Genomic DNA, 17,189 nt, shown 5'->3' with positions numbered 1-17,189 from the left:
GACTGCAGCTGATTCCAGGCTGTGGGGTAAAACACTGAATGCCTGCTTCACTGTTTCAGTTCCAAACGTGGAACATGCAGAACAATAAAGTTATTGGAGCGAAGAGAACCGACAGTTCTATGTAGGAGAGTGAATAAATATGCTGGGGTTAGACCGAGTAAAGATTTATACATCAGGATCATTAAATGATTGTTAAATGAAGGAGCCAATCAGCTTTAGTTGCTCTATTGTTCTTCCTGTTTCTGTGCTTGTCTTTAGTCTGAGCTCCTTGTTTTCCTTTTTCTACCTCCTGTATGTTGCAATGTTCTTATACCTCAACGAGTCTCTGTATACTGCTTAATAAATAAAAAAAAAAGCTCACCGCGGTCATCAGCGTCTCCTGCTGCTGCGGGTCGCAACACCGTTTCCTTCTTTCTGGGTTTTAATCTTCTTCACTGATCAGATATGAAAACGTGACTGATTCTAACTGTGATGCCCACGGGGGGGCGCTCCTCACAATAGAAAAAAAGGAGCACGCATTTCTTTAAATGTTTATGGGGTTAATGACGATGGGTGTACTAATGGTGTTTCACCAGTAGGTGGCGCATGGAGACTCGGAGTAACAGACTGCGTCTCATTTATATTTACATTTTTCAGCTTCATCTGCTGCTGACCGGTCCGGAACCCTGGTACCGTTACATAACAGTCTCCCGTCTTCTTCTGTGGTTTTATTGAACCCGGCTGCTTTTTGCTTTGCTGCTGAGACTAACTTAAGGATTGTGCTGCTGCAGCGCCTCCTGCTGGTCAGATAATTTACATTTCAAAAGTATTCACAACTTTTCCATATTTGGTCATATTGCAACTACAAATCAAAACATTTTATTCGGTTACCAGCTCGGGGGTGGGGGAGGGGGGGGAGAACTGGTTGACCTCAGAAAAGGGGGCTGAATATTTTGCACACCGCACTTTTCAGTTTTTTATTTGTAAAAATATTTTGAATCATGAATCATTTTTTTTCCATTTTCCAATTGTGTTGATCTTTCACATTAAAATGAAATAAATGGTTCTGGTTCCTCATGCTTCAGTCTGACCACCAGGGGGCGCTGCAGCTGGATAAATTCCTGTGTACTATTCCTTTAACCTCCCCCTCCTCATCTGTCTCATGTCCCCTGTTGACCTTTGACATATAAGGCTATGTCGGCACGGCAACGGCTGACGTCCCTGAGTCTAAAAACAGCCTGAGACTCAGAGAGCAGCTGACCGCTCCGAGTCTGCCGAAGGTTTCACTGTCTGCATGACTCGTCCTCTCTCTGGGACTCGTCCTCTCTGGAACACGTCCTCTCTCTGGGACTCGTCCTCTCTGGAACTCGTCTCTGGGACTCGTCCTCTCTCTGGAACTCGTCCTCTCTCTGGGACTCGTCCTCTCTCTGGGACTCGTCCTCTCTCTGGGACTCGTCTCTGGGACTCGTCCTCTCTCTGGGACACGTCCTCTCTCTGGGACTCGTCCTCTCTGGAACTCGTCCTCTCTCTGGGACTCGTCCTCTCTCTGGAACTTGTCTCTGGGACTCGTCCTCTCTCTGGGACTCGTCTCTGGGACTCGTCCCCGTCATGGACGGTCTGGAGAAGCAGCTGGTTTGTCCCATCTGTCTGGAGATGTTCTCCAAGCCGGTGGTCATCCTGCCATGTCAGCACAACCTGTGCAGGAAATGCGCCAACGACGTGTTCCAGGTAAGACTTCGTCCCTCCATCATGTCCTCCTCTCTGGACTCTGAATGCTCCTTCATGTCTAGAACCAGAACCCATTGGGTTTCTGGCTGCATGCTAGAAGCCTTAGCCAAACAGAACAAAACTGGTACCAGCCAAAGTCCAGAGAGGATCTGGACACCATGTTAGCGTCTGATTGGTCTGCTGTCCTCTCCAGGCATCCAATCCCTACCTGTCCAGCAGGACCGGCGCCACGGTGACGTCAGGCGGACGGTTCCGCTGCCCGTCCTGTAGACACGAGGTGGTTCTGGACCGGCACGGCGTCTACGGGCTGCAGAGGAACCTGCTGGTGGAGAACATCATCGACATGTACAAGCAGGGCAGCACCAGGTAGCGACTCCTGGGGACAGTCCCAGCCCCGTTCCCATGGTTTCCACAGCACTGAGGCTGGCCTAGTCAAAGAGTTCAATGACATCCAGATAAATACAGACTGTACGGTGCTGGTTCTGGTTCTGTCGGACCTCAGCGTTGGCCATGACATATTACTGAAACCTCTGGAGAGCTGGGAGGATCGTCTGGTTCCGGTTCTGGACTGGAACCGACCCACATTCCTGGTTCTGATGCGTTTTGTCTCTGTGGTTCTGTTTGTGTTCATCAGTAAACCAGAACCAGAGAAGAAGCAGGAGCCGATGTGTGAGGAGCATCCTGACGAGAAGATCAACATTTACTGCATCACCTGCAGCGCCCCCACCTGTTCACTCTGCAAAGTGTTCGGACAACACAGAGACTGCCAGGTGGCGCCGCTGAGCCACGTCTTCGCCAGTCAGAAGGTACCGCAGGGTGTGTTAAGGTGTGTTGGGGTGTGTTGGGGTGTGTGTTAAGGTGTGTTAAGATGTGTTGAGGTGTGTTGAGGTGTGTTGGGGTGTGTTAAGGTGTGTTAAGGTGTGTTGAGGTGTGTTAAGGTGTGTTAAGGTGTGTTAAGGTGTGTTGAGGTGTGTGGTAAGGTATGTTAAGGTGTGTTGAGGTGTGTGTTAAGGTGTGTTAAGGTGTGTTGAGGTGTGTTGAGGTGTGTTGAGGTGTGTGGTAAGGTATGTTAAGGTGTGTTGAGGTGTGTGTTAAGGTGTGTTAAGGTGTGTTAAGGTATGTTAAGGTGTGTTGAGGTGTGTGGTAAGGTATGTTAAGGTGTGTTGAGGTGTGTGTTAAGGTGTGTTAAGGTGTGTTGAGGTGTGTTGAGGTGTGTGTTAAGGTGTGTTAAGGTGTGTTAAGGTGTGTTGAGGTGTGTTGAGGTGTGTGTTAAGGTGTGTTAAGGTGTGTTAAGGTGTGTGTTGAGGTGTGTTAAGGTGTGTTGAGGTGTGTGTTGAGGTGTGTTGGGGTGTGTTGAGGTGTGTTGAGGTGTGTGTTAAGGTGTGTTAAGGTGCGTTGAGGTGTGTGTTAAGGTGTGTTAAGGTGTGTTAAGGTGTGTGTTGAGGTGTGTTAAGGTGTGTTGAGGTGTGTGTTGAGGTGTGTTGGGGTGTGTTAAGGTGTGTTGGGGTGTGTTGGGGTGTGTTAAGGTGTGTTGAGGTGTGTTGAGGTGTGTGGTAAGGTATGTTATAGTGTTGTTGAGGGGTGGTGTTAAGGTGTGTTAAGGTGTGTTAGGTGTGTTGAGGTGTGTTGATGTGTGTGTAGGTGTGTTAAGGTGTGTTTTAAGTGTGTTGAGGTGTGTGAGGTGTGTTGTTAAGGTATGTGTTTAAGGTTTTGAGGTGTTGTGTTAAGTGTGTGTAAGGTGTGTTAAGGTGTGTGAGGTGTGTTGAGGTGTGTGTTAAGGTGTGTTAAGGTGTGTTAAGGTGTTGTGATGTGTGTGTTGAGGGTGTTTAAGGTGTGTTAAGGTGTGTTGAGGTGTGTGTTAAGGTGTTTGTAGGTTGTGTAAAGTGTGTTTGAGGTGTGTTGAGGTGTGGTGTGTAAGTGTGTCTGAGGTGTTGTTAAGGTGTGTGATGTGTGTGTTGAGGTGTGGTTGGGTGTGTTAAGGTGTGTAAGGTGTGTTGGGGTGTGTTAAGGTGTGTTGGGGTGTGTTAAGGTATGTTGGGGTGTGTTAAGGTGTGTTGAGGTGTGTTGGGGTGTGTTAAGGTGTGTTGGGGTGTGTTAAGGTGTGTTGAGGTGTGTTGGGGTGTGTTGTGGTGGTTAAGGTGTGTTGGGGTGTGTTAAGGTATGTTGGGGTGTGTTAAGGTGTGTTGAGGTGTGTTGGGGTGTGTGTTAAGGTGTGTTGAGGTGTGTTAAGGTGTGTTGATGTGTGTGTTGAGGTGTGTTGGGGTGTGTTAAGGTGTGTTGGGGTGTGTTAAGGTGTGTTGGGGTGTGTTAAGGTGTGTTGAGGTGTGTTGGGGTGTGTTAAGGTGTGTTGGGGTGTGTTAAGGTGTGTTGAGGTGTGTTGGGGTGTGTGTTAAGGTGTGTGTTGCCGCCTGTCTGCAGGCTGAACTCACTGACTGCGTCTCCTTGCTGGTTGGGAACAACGAGCGGATCCAGGCCATCGTCAGCCAGCTGGATGAAACCTGCAGAGCTGTGGACGTGAGTGGACGTCCTCCAGGTGAGACGGGTCCTCGGCCGGCTCCGTCTCACCTGGAGGACGCGTGTCTGCAGGAGAACGGCCGGCGGCAGAAGTCCAGGGTTTGCGAGACATTTGACCGCCTGTTTGCGCTGCTGGAGGAGAAGAAAGGCGAGATGACAGTCAGCATCAGCTGCGAGCAGGAGGAGAAGCTGGACTACATCCGCAGTCTGAACAGGAAGTACAGCGAGCACCTGGAGGAGACCGCCAAACTGCTGGAGACCGCCATCCAGACCATGGACGAGCCTGAGATGGCTGTTTTCCTCCAGGTGACCCTGAATGCAGCATTGATCAGAGAATGAGAGCAGAGTCAGCTCAGATATTCTGACATTTCTGTCTGGTCTTCCTACACAGTCGGCCAAGCCTCTGCTGCAAAAGTGAGTTCCTGGTCTTGTTGCTGTACCAGTGTCTCCCACGAGTTTCCTGTTAGCTTCCCACTAGTTTCCCATTTATTTCCTGGTAGTTTCCTGTTAGTTTATTTGGCGTTTCTTTGTCCCCTCAGGCTGCTGCAGTCCACGGACACATCCCACCTGGACAATGTCCAGCCTGGTTATGAGAATATGGACCACTTCACCGTAAACTTTGACCCCCAGAGGAAGGCACTGGCGGACGTTGAATTCATCAAACGTAAACATCCGCCTGACTGACCAGTCACAGAGCAGAATGATCCCTGTTTGATGGTCTGTGTCCTTCCAGTTGATGATGATGAAAGCGAAGATGAGGTGGAAGCTAGAGGACAGCCGCACGTCGCACCCGCAGCAGCCAATCAGCAGCCTTCACTGGCTCCTCCCCAAGCCCCGCCCCTTCACACTAAGAACCCCGCCCCCTCATCGTCAGCCCCGCAGCCCCCGCCCCCTACCCCTCTCCCCACGACTAGCTCCGCCCCTCAGGTATGAACAGGTTACCATGTGATTTTACTGAGGTTTTCAAGTGAAACTGCTCACCTGTTCGTCTCCATGGTAACCAGTTTAACCCCTTCCTCTTTAGTCCGATCACCAGAGCGAGTTGGAGGACAAAGACGGACCCAAACACGTCTTCTCTTTCAGCTGGCTCAACCAGAAGTAAGAGATCTGGGTCCTGGAGGACCTGGAGATCCTGGAGATCCTGGAGATCCTGGGGCTTCATGCATAAAGCGTGCGCACAATAAATGTGTGGCGCCGTATTTTACACACAAGTCAGAATGTATAAAAATTAACTTTGGGTCAAATATACGCTCACATTTACTCTGGTGTGAAAATGTGCTGCAGCCACACAGTAGCAATAATTTATTATTGTTTCTGTGGACAATAATAAACTACAAAGAGTCAAAACTCACTAAATCCACTGAAATCTGACGACATCCAGTTATTTAGACCAAGAAGCATCAAACCAGATGATTGTCATGATTTTAATATTTGATTGTTTAAATGAAGAACCTGAACCACATTTATCCTCAGACAATAAGCTAACACACACAAAATATAAAAAATAAAAAGACGTGAAAACTTCACTTGAATACTTTTAAAGTTTGTCTCATAAAGATGTAACGCATCGTCTAAATGCATCTATGGGTCATTTCCTTCTGACTGAAAAAGAAAACAGAGTTGATCAGCAGATTAACTCCAAACAGGTTGGATTATTTGAGGTGATCAAGGTGTGAAGACGATCTCACCTGTGTGCTGAGCCACAACGTAACTGAGGAGTTCTGGCTCTGATGGAGAAGATCGCCAGTGGAAGGATTCACAGGGAGCCATTGATCAGAGATCATATTGATCTGATGGTTTATTAGCGTTTAGATTAATTCATCCTGGACTCTGAGCAGAACTTAAAAGAAGGAACCGGTACCGGTCCAGCTGCAGTCATCCTTTGTGAATGCGCCTTATGGACAGAAATCATCTCGACTCTGTAAATGTAACGTTTGCTGATGATTCCTGGATTTAGAATAAACGTCCACATTCCCAGTCAAAGACTCTCTGAGTCTCTGTGTCTTTAAGAACCGGCGTTCTGTTTATCTGTGCTACCTGTAAATCCGTCCTACCTTGTGGTCATGCTCACATCGATGCTACGTCACAATCTGCTGACTCAGCAGATTTCTTATAAATCCGTCCTACCTGTGGAAGTTTCGTTTCATGTGTTTTATTTCATCGCAGATTACGGTTAGCTTTATTTCATTTATTTTATTCCCGGCTTTCATTAAGCTGCTGAATTACTTCATGGTTTTACTTTACATGACAGCAGCTTGTAAATTTATCTATAAATGGTTTTAGTTTGCTGTCTGAAATGTCGTTCCTGTAAACATATCATTATTTGGCGGTTAATCAGGACAAAATATGTTGGGTTTTTAGCTATTTTGTCCTTATAATTAAAAATATTTTAGTTTAATAACGCTCTTTATTACTAAACTTTGCTGAATAGATGTTAGTGATACTATGTGGGATTTTAGCTGTGTAATATTAGTGTATATGAATCATATCCTATCATTTCAGTGACCTGCTCAGTTCAGTGACACATTGTGGCTGCATTTAATAAAGTCTGTCATACAGCAGATTAATGCACAAAAAAAGAGTCACACTGATCTGTATTTGTCTTTAATTCCAATAAAACCTGTTTCCTCTGTCTGATACGGTTTTATTCTTACTAACCTCTGTATTTAAAATATTTGAACAGGTAGGATATTCTAGTAAAGGATTAGTGCAAACATCTACAGCTTTTCATTTTAAACAGGTAGATATTCAGATGAAGGAAGTGATCTTCTTGTGGTTTCGTCATGGATAGAAATTGTTCCGATGCTAAGCTAACCATAACTGCTAAGCTTCCACTTCAGTCACTCAAATATTGTTATCCGATATATTTAACATCAACAACCTGCTATAGTTTTCTGACTGTAAACATGACGGTAGCAGCTTTGGACGGGTAGCACAGACAGATAGACTTAGCTATCTATTCGTGCTACTGTAGGAAAATCTGACGAGGTAGCACAGATTGTCAGAACACTCTGCTGCTGCAACAGGCATTTGCACGATCACTTTATTTTATTTGGATTTTTTTTCTTTAAAATGTATTTTTATTTTTCTGAGGTGACCTTTTGCCCTGAAAGCACATTTTACATAAAATACATTATTATTATTATTATTATAAATACTTATACTGCTTCGAACAAGGACGTTGCCATGGTTACTGCTTCCTGTGGCGGCAGACTTCCAGGTATTTATACTAATTTACTTTAAGATGTATTTATGGAGGCGGAGCAGCTGCTCTGTTTCAGCAAATTGGGTTTTATAAAGGAAAGGTGAGCGGCGCCTCGTACGGCTTTATACATCCGAATGTTCACAAAGTTTTAGTGTGAAAACTGCGCAGTGTTTTATGCATGAGGCCCCTGAACCTTAGAGACTCAAAGGACCTGGTCTCCCCAGGTCCAGGTCTCTCCAGGTCCAGGTCTCTCCAGGTCCGGGTTTATCAGGCTGATGTGGCTGAATCCTGTTTCCATGGTAATGACCCGATCAGGTCCAAGTCCTGAAGCGACTCGTTGCTCTGGTTGCCGGTCGATGTTGCAGCTCCACTGAGGAACATGCGACCTGACCTCTGACCTTTCAGAAAGCAGCTCAGTGGTTTTTAATTTGAAAGTGTTTCTTAAACAGGAAGTGCATCTGCTGGGTCTCTTCAAAATAAAACATAAATCAGCAACAGCCTGCAGGTTGAATGTGACTCAGCAGGTTGTGGGTTCAAATCCTGACCTCGGGTTCTTCAGTCTGCCTATCCGGGTTCAGTCCGGGTCACAAATGGTTCCGAGGTCTGAGTCCGCCCCCATGCTCATTTCCGGTGCTCTTATTGTGACAGTCGGACTCTTATTTTGAAAGGCGGCGGCCCATTCTGGGTCGGAGCAGCTGGAGGTTCGGATAACATGGCGGGTCGGGACCGGATCGTTCACCTTCTCAGACAGCTGGAGCGCACTGCGTAAGTCCGAACCGGTTCCGGTTCCCAGCCCGGTTTGGTCGATCTCTGATTTAAAAGGTCACAGTTCGGAGCGGTTCGAATGAATGTTGGGTTTTACTCGGTGGCTCGGTTAGGTCCAGATAGGTTCTGGTTCTGCTGTGGTTCGGCTCAAAGAAACAATGTTTAATGGGTTCTACGTCCTGTTGCTACGTCACTGATCAAAGGTCCAACAGGTCAGAGTCCGAACTGGACCGGACCGGACCAGTCTAGGTTCGACCAAGGTCAGACAAGGTGAAGCAGATACAGCTGGGGCCCGGTTCGGCAGGGGCCCGGTTCGGCAGGCAGATTCCTTCTGAGGATTTTAATTTAGTGACTTCCTGTTTTATGATCGGAAATAATAAAATCTTGAATGTTTGAAGCGACATGATCTGGAGTTCTGTCAGTTACTGGACCGGGTCCAGAACTCATCCAGGTTTGGTTCCGGTTCTGGACCCGACCCGGTGTCGGGGTTCCTCTTGACTCTACTGAGCATGCTCCGTGTTGACAGGTGCAGATGCCCCGCCCACTCCCACACCTTCCATCAAGGTAAGCTTCCCATTGGTCCGCATGTTGACCAGACCCAGCTGGGCCCGGTCCAGCAGAACCTCCCGGTTCTGATCGGTGTGTGTGCGTAGGAGCGGCAGCGGCCGGCGACAGGAAGACGGACTACGCCTTCGAGGTAACCTGGACTGGAACCGGGCCGGGTTCTGAACGGATCGGGTTCTGATCTGTCCCTTGGTCTCCTCAGATGGCCAGCTCCAACATCCGCTACGGCGCCGGGGTCAGCGCTGAGGTCGGCATGGTAACCACCTCCTTCTTCATCATCATCATCACAGCGAGCGAGGACGGGACAGACCAGAACCAGAACCAGAACCAGGAGGCGCTGCAGCTAACGGGAGCAGATCTGTTCATTAAAAAACATTAAATTTTTTAGTTTAGATTTAAAAACATCAAATAAAAACAAACTAAATGTAAAATAAAGAATCTAAATGAAGCTGCAGATTTTTGGTTTCCTTCACTAAGGAAGTCCGGTCAGAACCAGAACCAGGTTAATACTGGGTTTACCCCCCAGGCTCCGGTCTCACCTGGGATCCGCCTCCAGGTTTCACATGCCGGGTCCGTTTGCAGGACCTTCAGAACCTGGGAGCCCAGAACGTGTGCCTGATGACGGACCGGACCCTGACCCGCCTGCCGCCCGTGCAGGCCGTCCTGGAGTCCCTGGTGAGGAACCGAGTCCGTTTCCAGGTGTTCGACGATGTCCGGGTGGAGCCCAGCGACTCCAGGTGAGACGGCCAACAGAACCGCGCCAGGAGCTAACAGCTGCTAACAGGAGCTAACAGCTGCTAACAGGAGCTGCCAGCTGCTAACAGGAGCTGCTAACAGCTGCTAACAGGAGCTACCAGATGCTAACAGGAGCTGCCAGCTGCTAACAGGAGCTACCAGCTGCTAACAGGAGCTGCTAACAGCTGCTAACAGGAGCTACCAGCTGCTAACAGGAGCTACCAGATGCTAACAGGAGCTGCCAGCAGCTAACAGGAGCTACCAGCTGCTAACAGGAGCTAACAGCTGCTAACAGGAGCTACCAGCTGCTAACAGGAGCTGCCAGCTGCTAACAGGAGCTACCAGCTGCTAACAGGAGCTGCCAGCTGCTAACAGGAGCTGCCAGCTGCTAACAGGAGCTGCTAACAGCTGCTAACAGGAGCTACCAGCTGCTAACAGGAGCTACCAGCTGCTAACAGGAACTACCAGCTGCTAACAGGAGCTGCTAACAGGACCTGCTAACAGCTGCTAACAGGAGCTACCAGCTGCTAACAGGGGCTACCAGCTGCTAACAGGAACTGCTAACAGGACCTGCTAACAGCTGCTAACAGGAGCTACCAGCTGCTAACAGGAGCTACCAGCTGCTAACAGGAGCTGCCAGCTGCTAACAGGGGCTACCAGCTGCTAACAGGAGCTACCAGCTGCTAACAGGAGCTAACAGCTGCTAACAGGAGCTAACAGCTGCTAACAGGAGCTGCCAGCTGCTAACAGGAGCTACCAGCTGCTAACAGGAGCTAACAGCTGCTAACAGGAGCTGCCAGCTGCTAACGGGTGCTAACAGGAGCTACCAGTTGCTAACAGAAACTGCCAGCTGCTAACAGGAGCTAACAGCTGCTAACAGGAGCTAACAGCTGCTAACAGGAGCTACCAGCTGCTAACAGGAGCTGCCAGCTGCTAACAGGAGCTACCAGCTGCTAACAGGAGCTAACAGCTGCTAACAGGAGCTGCCAGCTGCTAACAGGTGCTAACAGGAGCTACCAGTTGCTAACAGAAACTGCCAGCTGCTAACAGGAGCTAACGGCTGCTAACAGGAGCTAACAGGTGGAGCTTCTTCTTTCAGTTTTAAAGAAGCAATCTCGTTTGCGAAGAAGGACTCGTTCGACGTGTTCGTGGCGGTGGGCGGCGGCTCCGTCATCGACACCTGTAAAGCCGCCAACCTGTACTCCTGCCATCCTGACGCCGACTTCCTGGATTTCGTCAACGCTCCGATAGGGAAAGGCAGGCCGGTGACCAGAACCCTGAAGCCGCTCATCGCAGGTCAGCCTCGCCGCCTCCGGGTCGGGAGGTTCCGATGGTCGGCTCACCGCTCTGCTTTTCCTCTCCAGTTCCAACGACCGCAGGCACCGGCAGCGAGACCACCGGGGTCGCCATCTTCGACTACGAGCCTCTGAAGGCCAAAACAGGTGAGAGCTGTCAGAACCTCGGGTGATTGGCTGTCTCTGAGCCGTGATTGGCTGTTTCTGTCCAGGTATCGCTAGCAGAGCGCTCCGACCCACGCTGGGCATCGTGGACCCGCTGCACACTCTGAGTATGCCCGAACGAGTCGCCGCCAACAGCGGCTTCGACGTGCTGTGGTGAGGAGGGTTCTGGTTAGAGCGGGTCTTACCGGAGTTACCGGGTTCTGACGGATTACGTCTCTCCAACAGCCATGCTCTGGAATCCTACACCGCCCTGCCCTACAGCCAGAGGGCGCCCTGCCCCACCAACCCCATCAACCGGCCCGCCTACCAGGGCAGCAACCCCATCAGTGACGTCTGGTCCCGCCATGCCCTCAGTGTGGTCTCCAAGTACATGAAGCGGTAAACGGACCGGAACCTTCCTGAAGTTTTCCTGAAGCTTCACTAAAACTCTTCATGTTGGAATGGAAACGTTTCTGTTGAAATTTGACCTTTTAACCTCAAAGTCCAGAGGAAGTTTCCCCGCCGTTCTGCATACAGCTAGTGTAGCTCTGGTTTCTGCTCAGGGCGGTGCGGGACTCGGAGGACTTGGAGGCTCGCTCCAGCATGCACCTGGCCAGCGTGTTCGCTGGGATCGGCTTCGGGAACGCCGGAGTCCATCTGTGGTGAGCTGAACACCGCCGCCCTGAACGCCGCCGCCGGATTCAACCTGCCTGTGTTTTTGTCTCGGCAGCCACGGGATGTCCTACCCCATCGCTGGGAATGTGAAGACTCACACAGCCAGGGGCTACAGCGTGGAGCACCCCCTGGTGGTGAGATACGGAGTGTAAATTATTCCTGGTCTCCCGCCGGCCTGCCGCTTCAACGGCTCCGTGTCTCTGCAGCCTCATGGACTCTCCGTCGTTCTGACGGCGCCGGCCGTCTTCAGCTTCACTGCACCCATGTGCCCAGAGCGCCACCTGGAGGCCGCTGAGATCCTGGGTAGGGAGGGGGGGGCTCAGGGTCACACTCACAGTAACGGGGCAGAGGTTAAAAACTCTGCGGTGCGTTCAGGTGCAGACGTGCGGCAGGTGAAGCGTGCGGACGCCGGCGCCGTTCTGGCCGACACGCTACGCCGCTTCCTGTTTGACCTTCAGGTGGAGGACGGACTCGGCGCCGTCGGATACCATAAGGACGACATTCCGGCTCTGGTGAAAGGAACGCTGCCTCAGGTGAGCTGCTCACCTGCAGCTCCAGGTGCTTTGTGGCGCCTTTACAGGAAATAATATTAGCTACCATAACTATGCAGATGACACACAGCTCTACATTACGATGTCACCAGGTGACCTTTGACCCCATCCAATCACTGAACAGATGCTTAGAACAGATAAATGTGTGGATGTGCCAAAACTTTCTCCAGCTGAACAGAAACAAAACTGAAGTTATTATTTTTGGACCTAAAGAGGAACGATCTAGAGCTATAGATCTAGAGCTATAGATCTAGAGTCATAGATCTAGAGTCATAGATCTAGAGTTATAGATATAGAGTTGTAGATCTACAGTTATAAATCTAGAGTTACAGATCTAGAGTTATAGATCTAGAGTTATAGATATAGAGTTATAGATATAGAGTCATAGATCTAGAGGTATAGATCTAGAGTCATAGATCTAGAGTTATAGATCTAGAGTTATAGATATAGAGTTGTAGATCTACAGTTATAAATCTAGAGTTACAGATCTAGAGTTATAGATATAGAGTTATAGATATAGAGTCATAGATCTAGAGGTATAGATCTAGAGTCATAGATCTAGAGTTATAGATCTAGAGTCAATGCACAGCTTCAGTTATAACTAAAAACCAGCGATCAGCCCGAAACCTGGGAGTAGTGATGGACTCTGACCTGAACCTCCAGAGCCACATAAAGACAGTTACAAAGTCGGCCTTCTATCACCTGAAGAACATTTCCAGGATTAAAGGACTAATGTCTCAGCCAGATCTAGAGAAACTCATCCATGCCTTCATCTTCAGTCGTATTGATTATTGCAACAGCGTCTTCACAGGTCTGTCCAACAAATCAATCAAACAGCTGCAGCTGATCCAGAATGCTGCTGCTGGCGTTCTGACTAAAACCAGGAAGATAGAGCACATAACACCAGTTTTAAAGTCCCTCCACTGCCTCCCTGTAGCTCAAAGAATAGACTTTAAAATACTGTTGTTAGTTTATAAATCACTGAACGGCTTAGCACCACAATACATTAAAGATCTGCTGTTGTTGTATCAACCTTCCAGACCTCTCAGGTTCTGGTTCTGGTTCTGCTCTGCATCCCCAGAACCAGAACCAAACGAGGAGAAGCAGCTTTCAGCATCTATGCACCACAAATCTGGAACAAACTTCCAGAAAACTGTAAAACAGCTGAAACACTGACTTCTTTTAAATCTAGACTAAAAACCCACCTGGTTAGGATTGTATTTGAAATGTAATCAATTACAAATTTATTGATGGAACTTGACTTAATGCTGTGTTTTGATTATTGATTCTATGTTGCTTTGTGTTTCTGTGTTTGATAAGATAAGATTTATTGTCATTGTCATCAACAGATTACAGAGTGAGATTTGCTCGACTCGAGTTAAGATGCAGGTTATGTGTATATACATAATATACAAAGATAAAGAAATAAATAGTACAAAAAGCACTTTGAAATGCCTTGATGCTGAAATCTGCTATACAAATAAAATTTGATTGATTGATTGATTTACATCACTTCCTGTTCCTGTTGCAGGAGCGCGTGACCAAACTGTCGCCACGGGCGCACACCGAGGAGGACCTGAGCCGCCTGTTTGAGACCTCCATGAAGCTGTATTGAGCCGCCTGCAGCCACCAGGGGGCTCCACCGTCACTCTGCTGTTAATTAATCAGCATTTGGCCGGGTCAGAACCGGGTCAGAACCGGTCTCCAATGAATTGTGATTTAAAGCTTCATGGAAAACAGATCCAGAACCTGAAGTTCTGAAGGAATCAAGTGATGATTTATTGGATCAGAACCGGGTCGGATCAGGACAGGTCTCTTGAATCAGGTTTTAAATCTTCAGTGATTTATTCATCAAAAACAGAACCTGAAGTTCTGAAGGAATCATGTATTGGACCGGGTTGGATCAGAACCAGCTGGTTTTGTGATTTTAACTTTTTGATCAGAATAAAATCGTCTGAATCTGCTTCCTGTCAGGTTCTTTAATCTGAGTTTAATCCCACCTGGACACACTGCCGACACACACCTGTTGGTAGTGTGTTGGTAGCTAGCAGCAGATTAAACTGTCACAAGGTAATGAGTTGTAGCGGAGGTAACCGGATGGTGTATTAGTTGAAAACAGTGTAAATTCCCACCCGTTTCGGGCCCTTGAATACATCTATGCCCCGTTTCCCCACCTTCACTTCCGGTTCACAGCATTGGGCTCATTTTGAATGGAGGCGCCGGATGTACCCGGATGTACCCGCCAAGCTGTGAGTATCAGGTCCGTTGCTGTGTGCAGTTGGATCTGCCGGATGAACGCTGGTTCCGTGGTTCTGGATCATGGATGTTTGTGCTGCTGTAGGATACATTGAAGTTTGATGTTCTGTTTAATGTCAATGTTGCTTTGATATTGTTGCTCCTAGTTTTTCTAACGTTCCTTTTTAAGATGCACTGCAGAGTCTGAATGTACCGTTTGTGTGGCTGATTAAGGTACCAGATTTTCATTTGACCTTTTATGGCTTTTTTATTGTCGGCAGACACTTTATTGTCATTTTGGGTATTACAGATTGCTGCTGTTGCTAATTATGCTACCAGTTGTTCTGTAGTCTAGATGCTCTCGGTTAGTTGGTCTCATTAACGGCTCGTGTTCTGGAGCTGGTTCTGGAGCACAAGCGCTACAGAACCAGAACTACACTTAATACCTTTTTTTTATGAGTTAGCTGATTTGGACTGGGTTGATGTAATGTGAGATTTGCTTTTCTTTTGTTTATTTGACGTTATTTTGTGCCATTATTTTGCGTTGCTACTAATTTGGTCTGCAGTTGTTTAAGTCTCAGATTGCCTCTGGTGTTGTTCTGGCTTCCTGGGCTTTAAAAAAGAATAATAAAGTCTTTTTTCTCTCCGAAGAGTTTTTGCGGCGCTAGTGGCTCATATTTTTTCTACAGCAGGCAGACAGGAAGGAGGGCGAGGGGAGGGGGAGGACATGCGGCAAAGGCCGTCGGGACCGGGAGTCGAACCCGCGACGTCCGCGTCGAGGACTAAGGCCTCCAAGCGTGGGGCGTGCTAACCCGCTTACTGTAAAAAAAAAAAAAAAAGTTATAATCTATTTCCGTTTCATCATTTTAAGCAGCCTGGGTACTTTTAGTAGAAAAGTATCCAGGCCACTAGATATTATTTGAGAGGTCTACCTGTTGGCTTTAGGTCCTCTGTGCGATCCGGGTTCTTCCCCCGTGTTACACTAATATAGAAATAAATATTTTTATTAAAGTTCCATACTGCAGCTCCTTATTTTGAAAGGGCTTGGTGGACATGTTGTGACTTCCTGCCGTCTTGGTTTAGACCAGTGTTTCCCAACGCTGTCCTCCATGTTTTACAGGTTTCCCTGCTTTAATGTCCTGATTCAACTGATTGCAGCTCAACAAACGCCTGTTAATAATCAGTCATCAATTGAAATCAGCTGGACTGAAGCAAAGAAACGTGTATATTATTCAGAGAAAGGATTTTCACTGTTGGCATGTTTTTGAAATATTCTCTTTTATTTACTGCAACGCAGCTCAGTTTTTAACAGATTCTGTAGCTTTCTGTTTACTTCTAAATCTGTTCTTTAGTCGCATCTTTTTGGGTCTACTACTGCCTCTATAATAAAAAACATTTACAATGTTTGCATAAGAAACTTAATTGAGCAAAAGTTAATAACAAACAAATGAATTAGATTCACAGAAAAATAACGAATCTGGTTGTTAAACAGATACAAGTAAAAATTCACATTTTGCTTTCATGGTGCTTTATGTCATTCTGATAGATTTTTACTTGGTAGAGTCTTATATACAGGAAAAAATAATATGAAACTATTTAAACTATCATGGTGAAAATTTTCCTTTGACTCTAAACTGATAAAAATAAAACACATTCATAGAATCGCAATATCAACTATTTGTTTGAGTAAAACACTTAGCATGCTACAGGGAGATGTTATGATTTAGTTTGGTTAAGAATAATTATTGCACCGTCAATAAATAACTTCTAATGGATGTTCTCAAGTACCAGAGGAAAACAGTAACTCCTTCCTGAGCTCACAGGGTCAAAGTGATGAATAAAGAGGACGGAGGCTCTCTGCTGAAATATTCCTTCCATCTTTCATGTTCTTTCAGCAAACAGTTGAGACAGAGTTGATTTTGGTTTCACCACCATTTACCTGATATTTTCTTTACCTGTCTGTTATTCTGCAGCTCATGTGACCAAACCAGCCGAGGAGGTGAAAAGTTAAAACACAACATTGTCTTGTACACAAGCTCTAGTTGGCTAACCCAAAGATCACTGGATCTTCTAAAAGATGGAGTCTCTGAGAACAGTTCTTAAAAATCCAGCCAGTGTTTTCAGCAAAGCTGAGCTGCCTGTCCAGGAACGACCCAAACGATTTCAGATTTGCCAAAGTTTCAACAGGTCGGCCATCGGGAGAACCTGGAACCACTTTACTGTCAGGTTTTGTTTAGGTCATTTAATTAGCTCCACCTCCTTATGAAAATGAAAAAGTATGGTGTTTTATTAGAAAAGTTGACTTGTACAGTGTCAATAATGCCAGAATTAATAATCAATAATTTGAATGATTTAGTCCCATTTCCAAATAAGGAACTAGTCTGCCATGTCTCCGCCCTTCCTGCTGCTGCATCCAGGCGGACTTTGGCGAAGTGTATTTCTCACAATTCATCACGGCATGTGATTTTCAAAATAATTATTTTATTGAATACACAAAAATAACGATAACATGCTCACATCAGCAAGTCAATAACAAACATAACAGAAAAAACATCCCATCTCCTGTGCTAACTTTTCCCGCGGAAACGCAGCGGAGCTCCTTCCGCTCCGAGGCTGAAGCGGTTGGGGACTTCCGGGTGAACTGGCTTTGTGGTGCGGCGAGCAACAGACAGTCGAAGGTTCCTTGGGAAGCTGCACATTTATTTCTCAGTGCGGTAACAAACCACTAACTGTTTTTCGATCGCCCACCTACACGCGAAACTCTAATTACTCTAATAAAGTTCTCGATCCCGAACAACA

At 47.1% G+C, this 17,189-nt stretch overlaps 2 protein-coding genes across 2 annotated transcripts; both read left to right on the top strand.

The window, feature by feature from the left end:
- The first annotated feature begins 1,514 nt into the window (after nt 1-1,514).
- Nucleotides 1,515-6,858, top strand: LOC102227404 (E3 ubiquitin-protein ligase TRIM63-like). Its single transcript, XM_023335673.1, has 9 exons — nt 1,515-1,707; nt 1,901-2,073; nt 2,342-2,513; nt 4,126-4,221; nt 4,294-4,527; nt 4,613-4,635; nt 4,761-4,885; nt 4,955-5,148; nt 5,246-6,858. Exons 1-9 carry the CDS (start codon nt 1,588-1,590, stop codon nt 5,321-5,323), a joined length of 1,215 nt encoding a protein of 404 aa, XP_023191441.1. The 5' UTR covers nt 1,515-1,587; the 3' UTR covers nt 5,324-6,858.
- Nucleotides 6,859-8,074: 1,216 nt separating this feature from the next.
- Nucleotides 8,075-14,118, top strand: adhfe1 (alcohol dehydrogenase, iron containing 1). The gene is made up of 14 exons (XM_023335672.1): nt 8,075-8,191; nt 8,718-8,755; nt 8,845-8,888; nt 8,958-9,011; nt 9,338-9,492; nt 10,590-10,786; nt 10,855-10,932; nt 10,998-11,103; nt 11,176-11,328; nt 11,493-11,591; nt 11,660-11,738; nt 11,811-11,907; nt 11,980-12,137; nt 13,687-14,118. Exons 1-14 carry the CDS (start codon nt 8,139-8,141, stop codon nt 13,768-13,770), a joined length of 1,395 nt encoding a protein of 464 aa, XP_023191440.1. The 5' UTR covers nt 8,075-8,138; the 3' UTR covers nt 13,771-14,118.
- The last annotated feature ends 3,071 nt before the right edge of the window (nt 14,119-17,189 follow it).

This window comes from Xiphophorus maculatus, chromosome 6 (assembly GCF_002775205.1).
Source record: "Xiphophorus maculatus strain JP 163 A chromosome 6, X_maculatus-5.0-male, whole genome shotgun sequence".
Taxonomy (NCBI): Eukaryota; Metazoa; Chordata; class Actinopteri; order Cyprinodontiformes; family Poeciliidae; genus Xiphophorus; species Xiphophorus maculatus.
Note: the sequence above shows the minus strand (reverse complement) of the source record. Positions and strands in the feature narration are given on the sequence as shown.

Coding starts and splice junctions, on each gene's coding strand:
- LOC102227404 (XM_023335673.1), top strand. CDS start 1,588: ATGGACGGTCTGGAGAAGCAGCTGGTTTGTCCCATCTGTCTGGAGATG. Junction 2,074..2,341: donor TACAAGCAGGGCAGCACCAG/GTAGCGACTCCT, acceptor TGTGTTCATCAG/TAAACCAGAACCAGAGAAGA. Junction 4,886..4,954: donor GGACGTTGAATTCATCAAAC/GTAAACATCCGC, acceptor GTGTCCTTCCAG/TTGATGATGATGAAAGCGAA.
- adhfe1 (XM_023335672.1), top strand. CDS start 8,139: ATGGCGGGTCGGGACCGGATCGTTCACCTTCTCAGACAGCTGGAGCGC. Junction 11,329..11,492: donor GTCTCCAAGTACATGAAGCG/GTAAACGGACCG, acceptor GTTTCTGCTCAG/GGCGGTGCGGGACTCGGAGG. Junction 12,138..13,686: donor TGAAAGGAACGCTGCCTCAG/GTGAGCTGCTCA, acceptor TTCCTGTTGCAG/GAGCGCGTGACCAAACTGTC.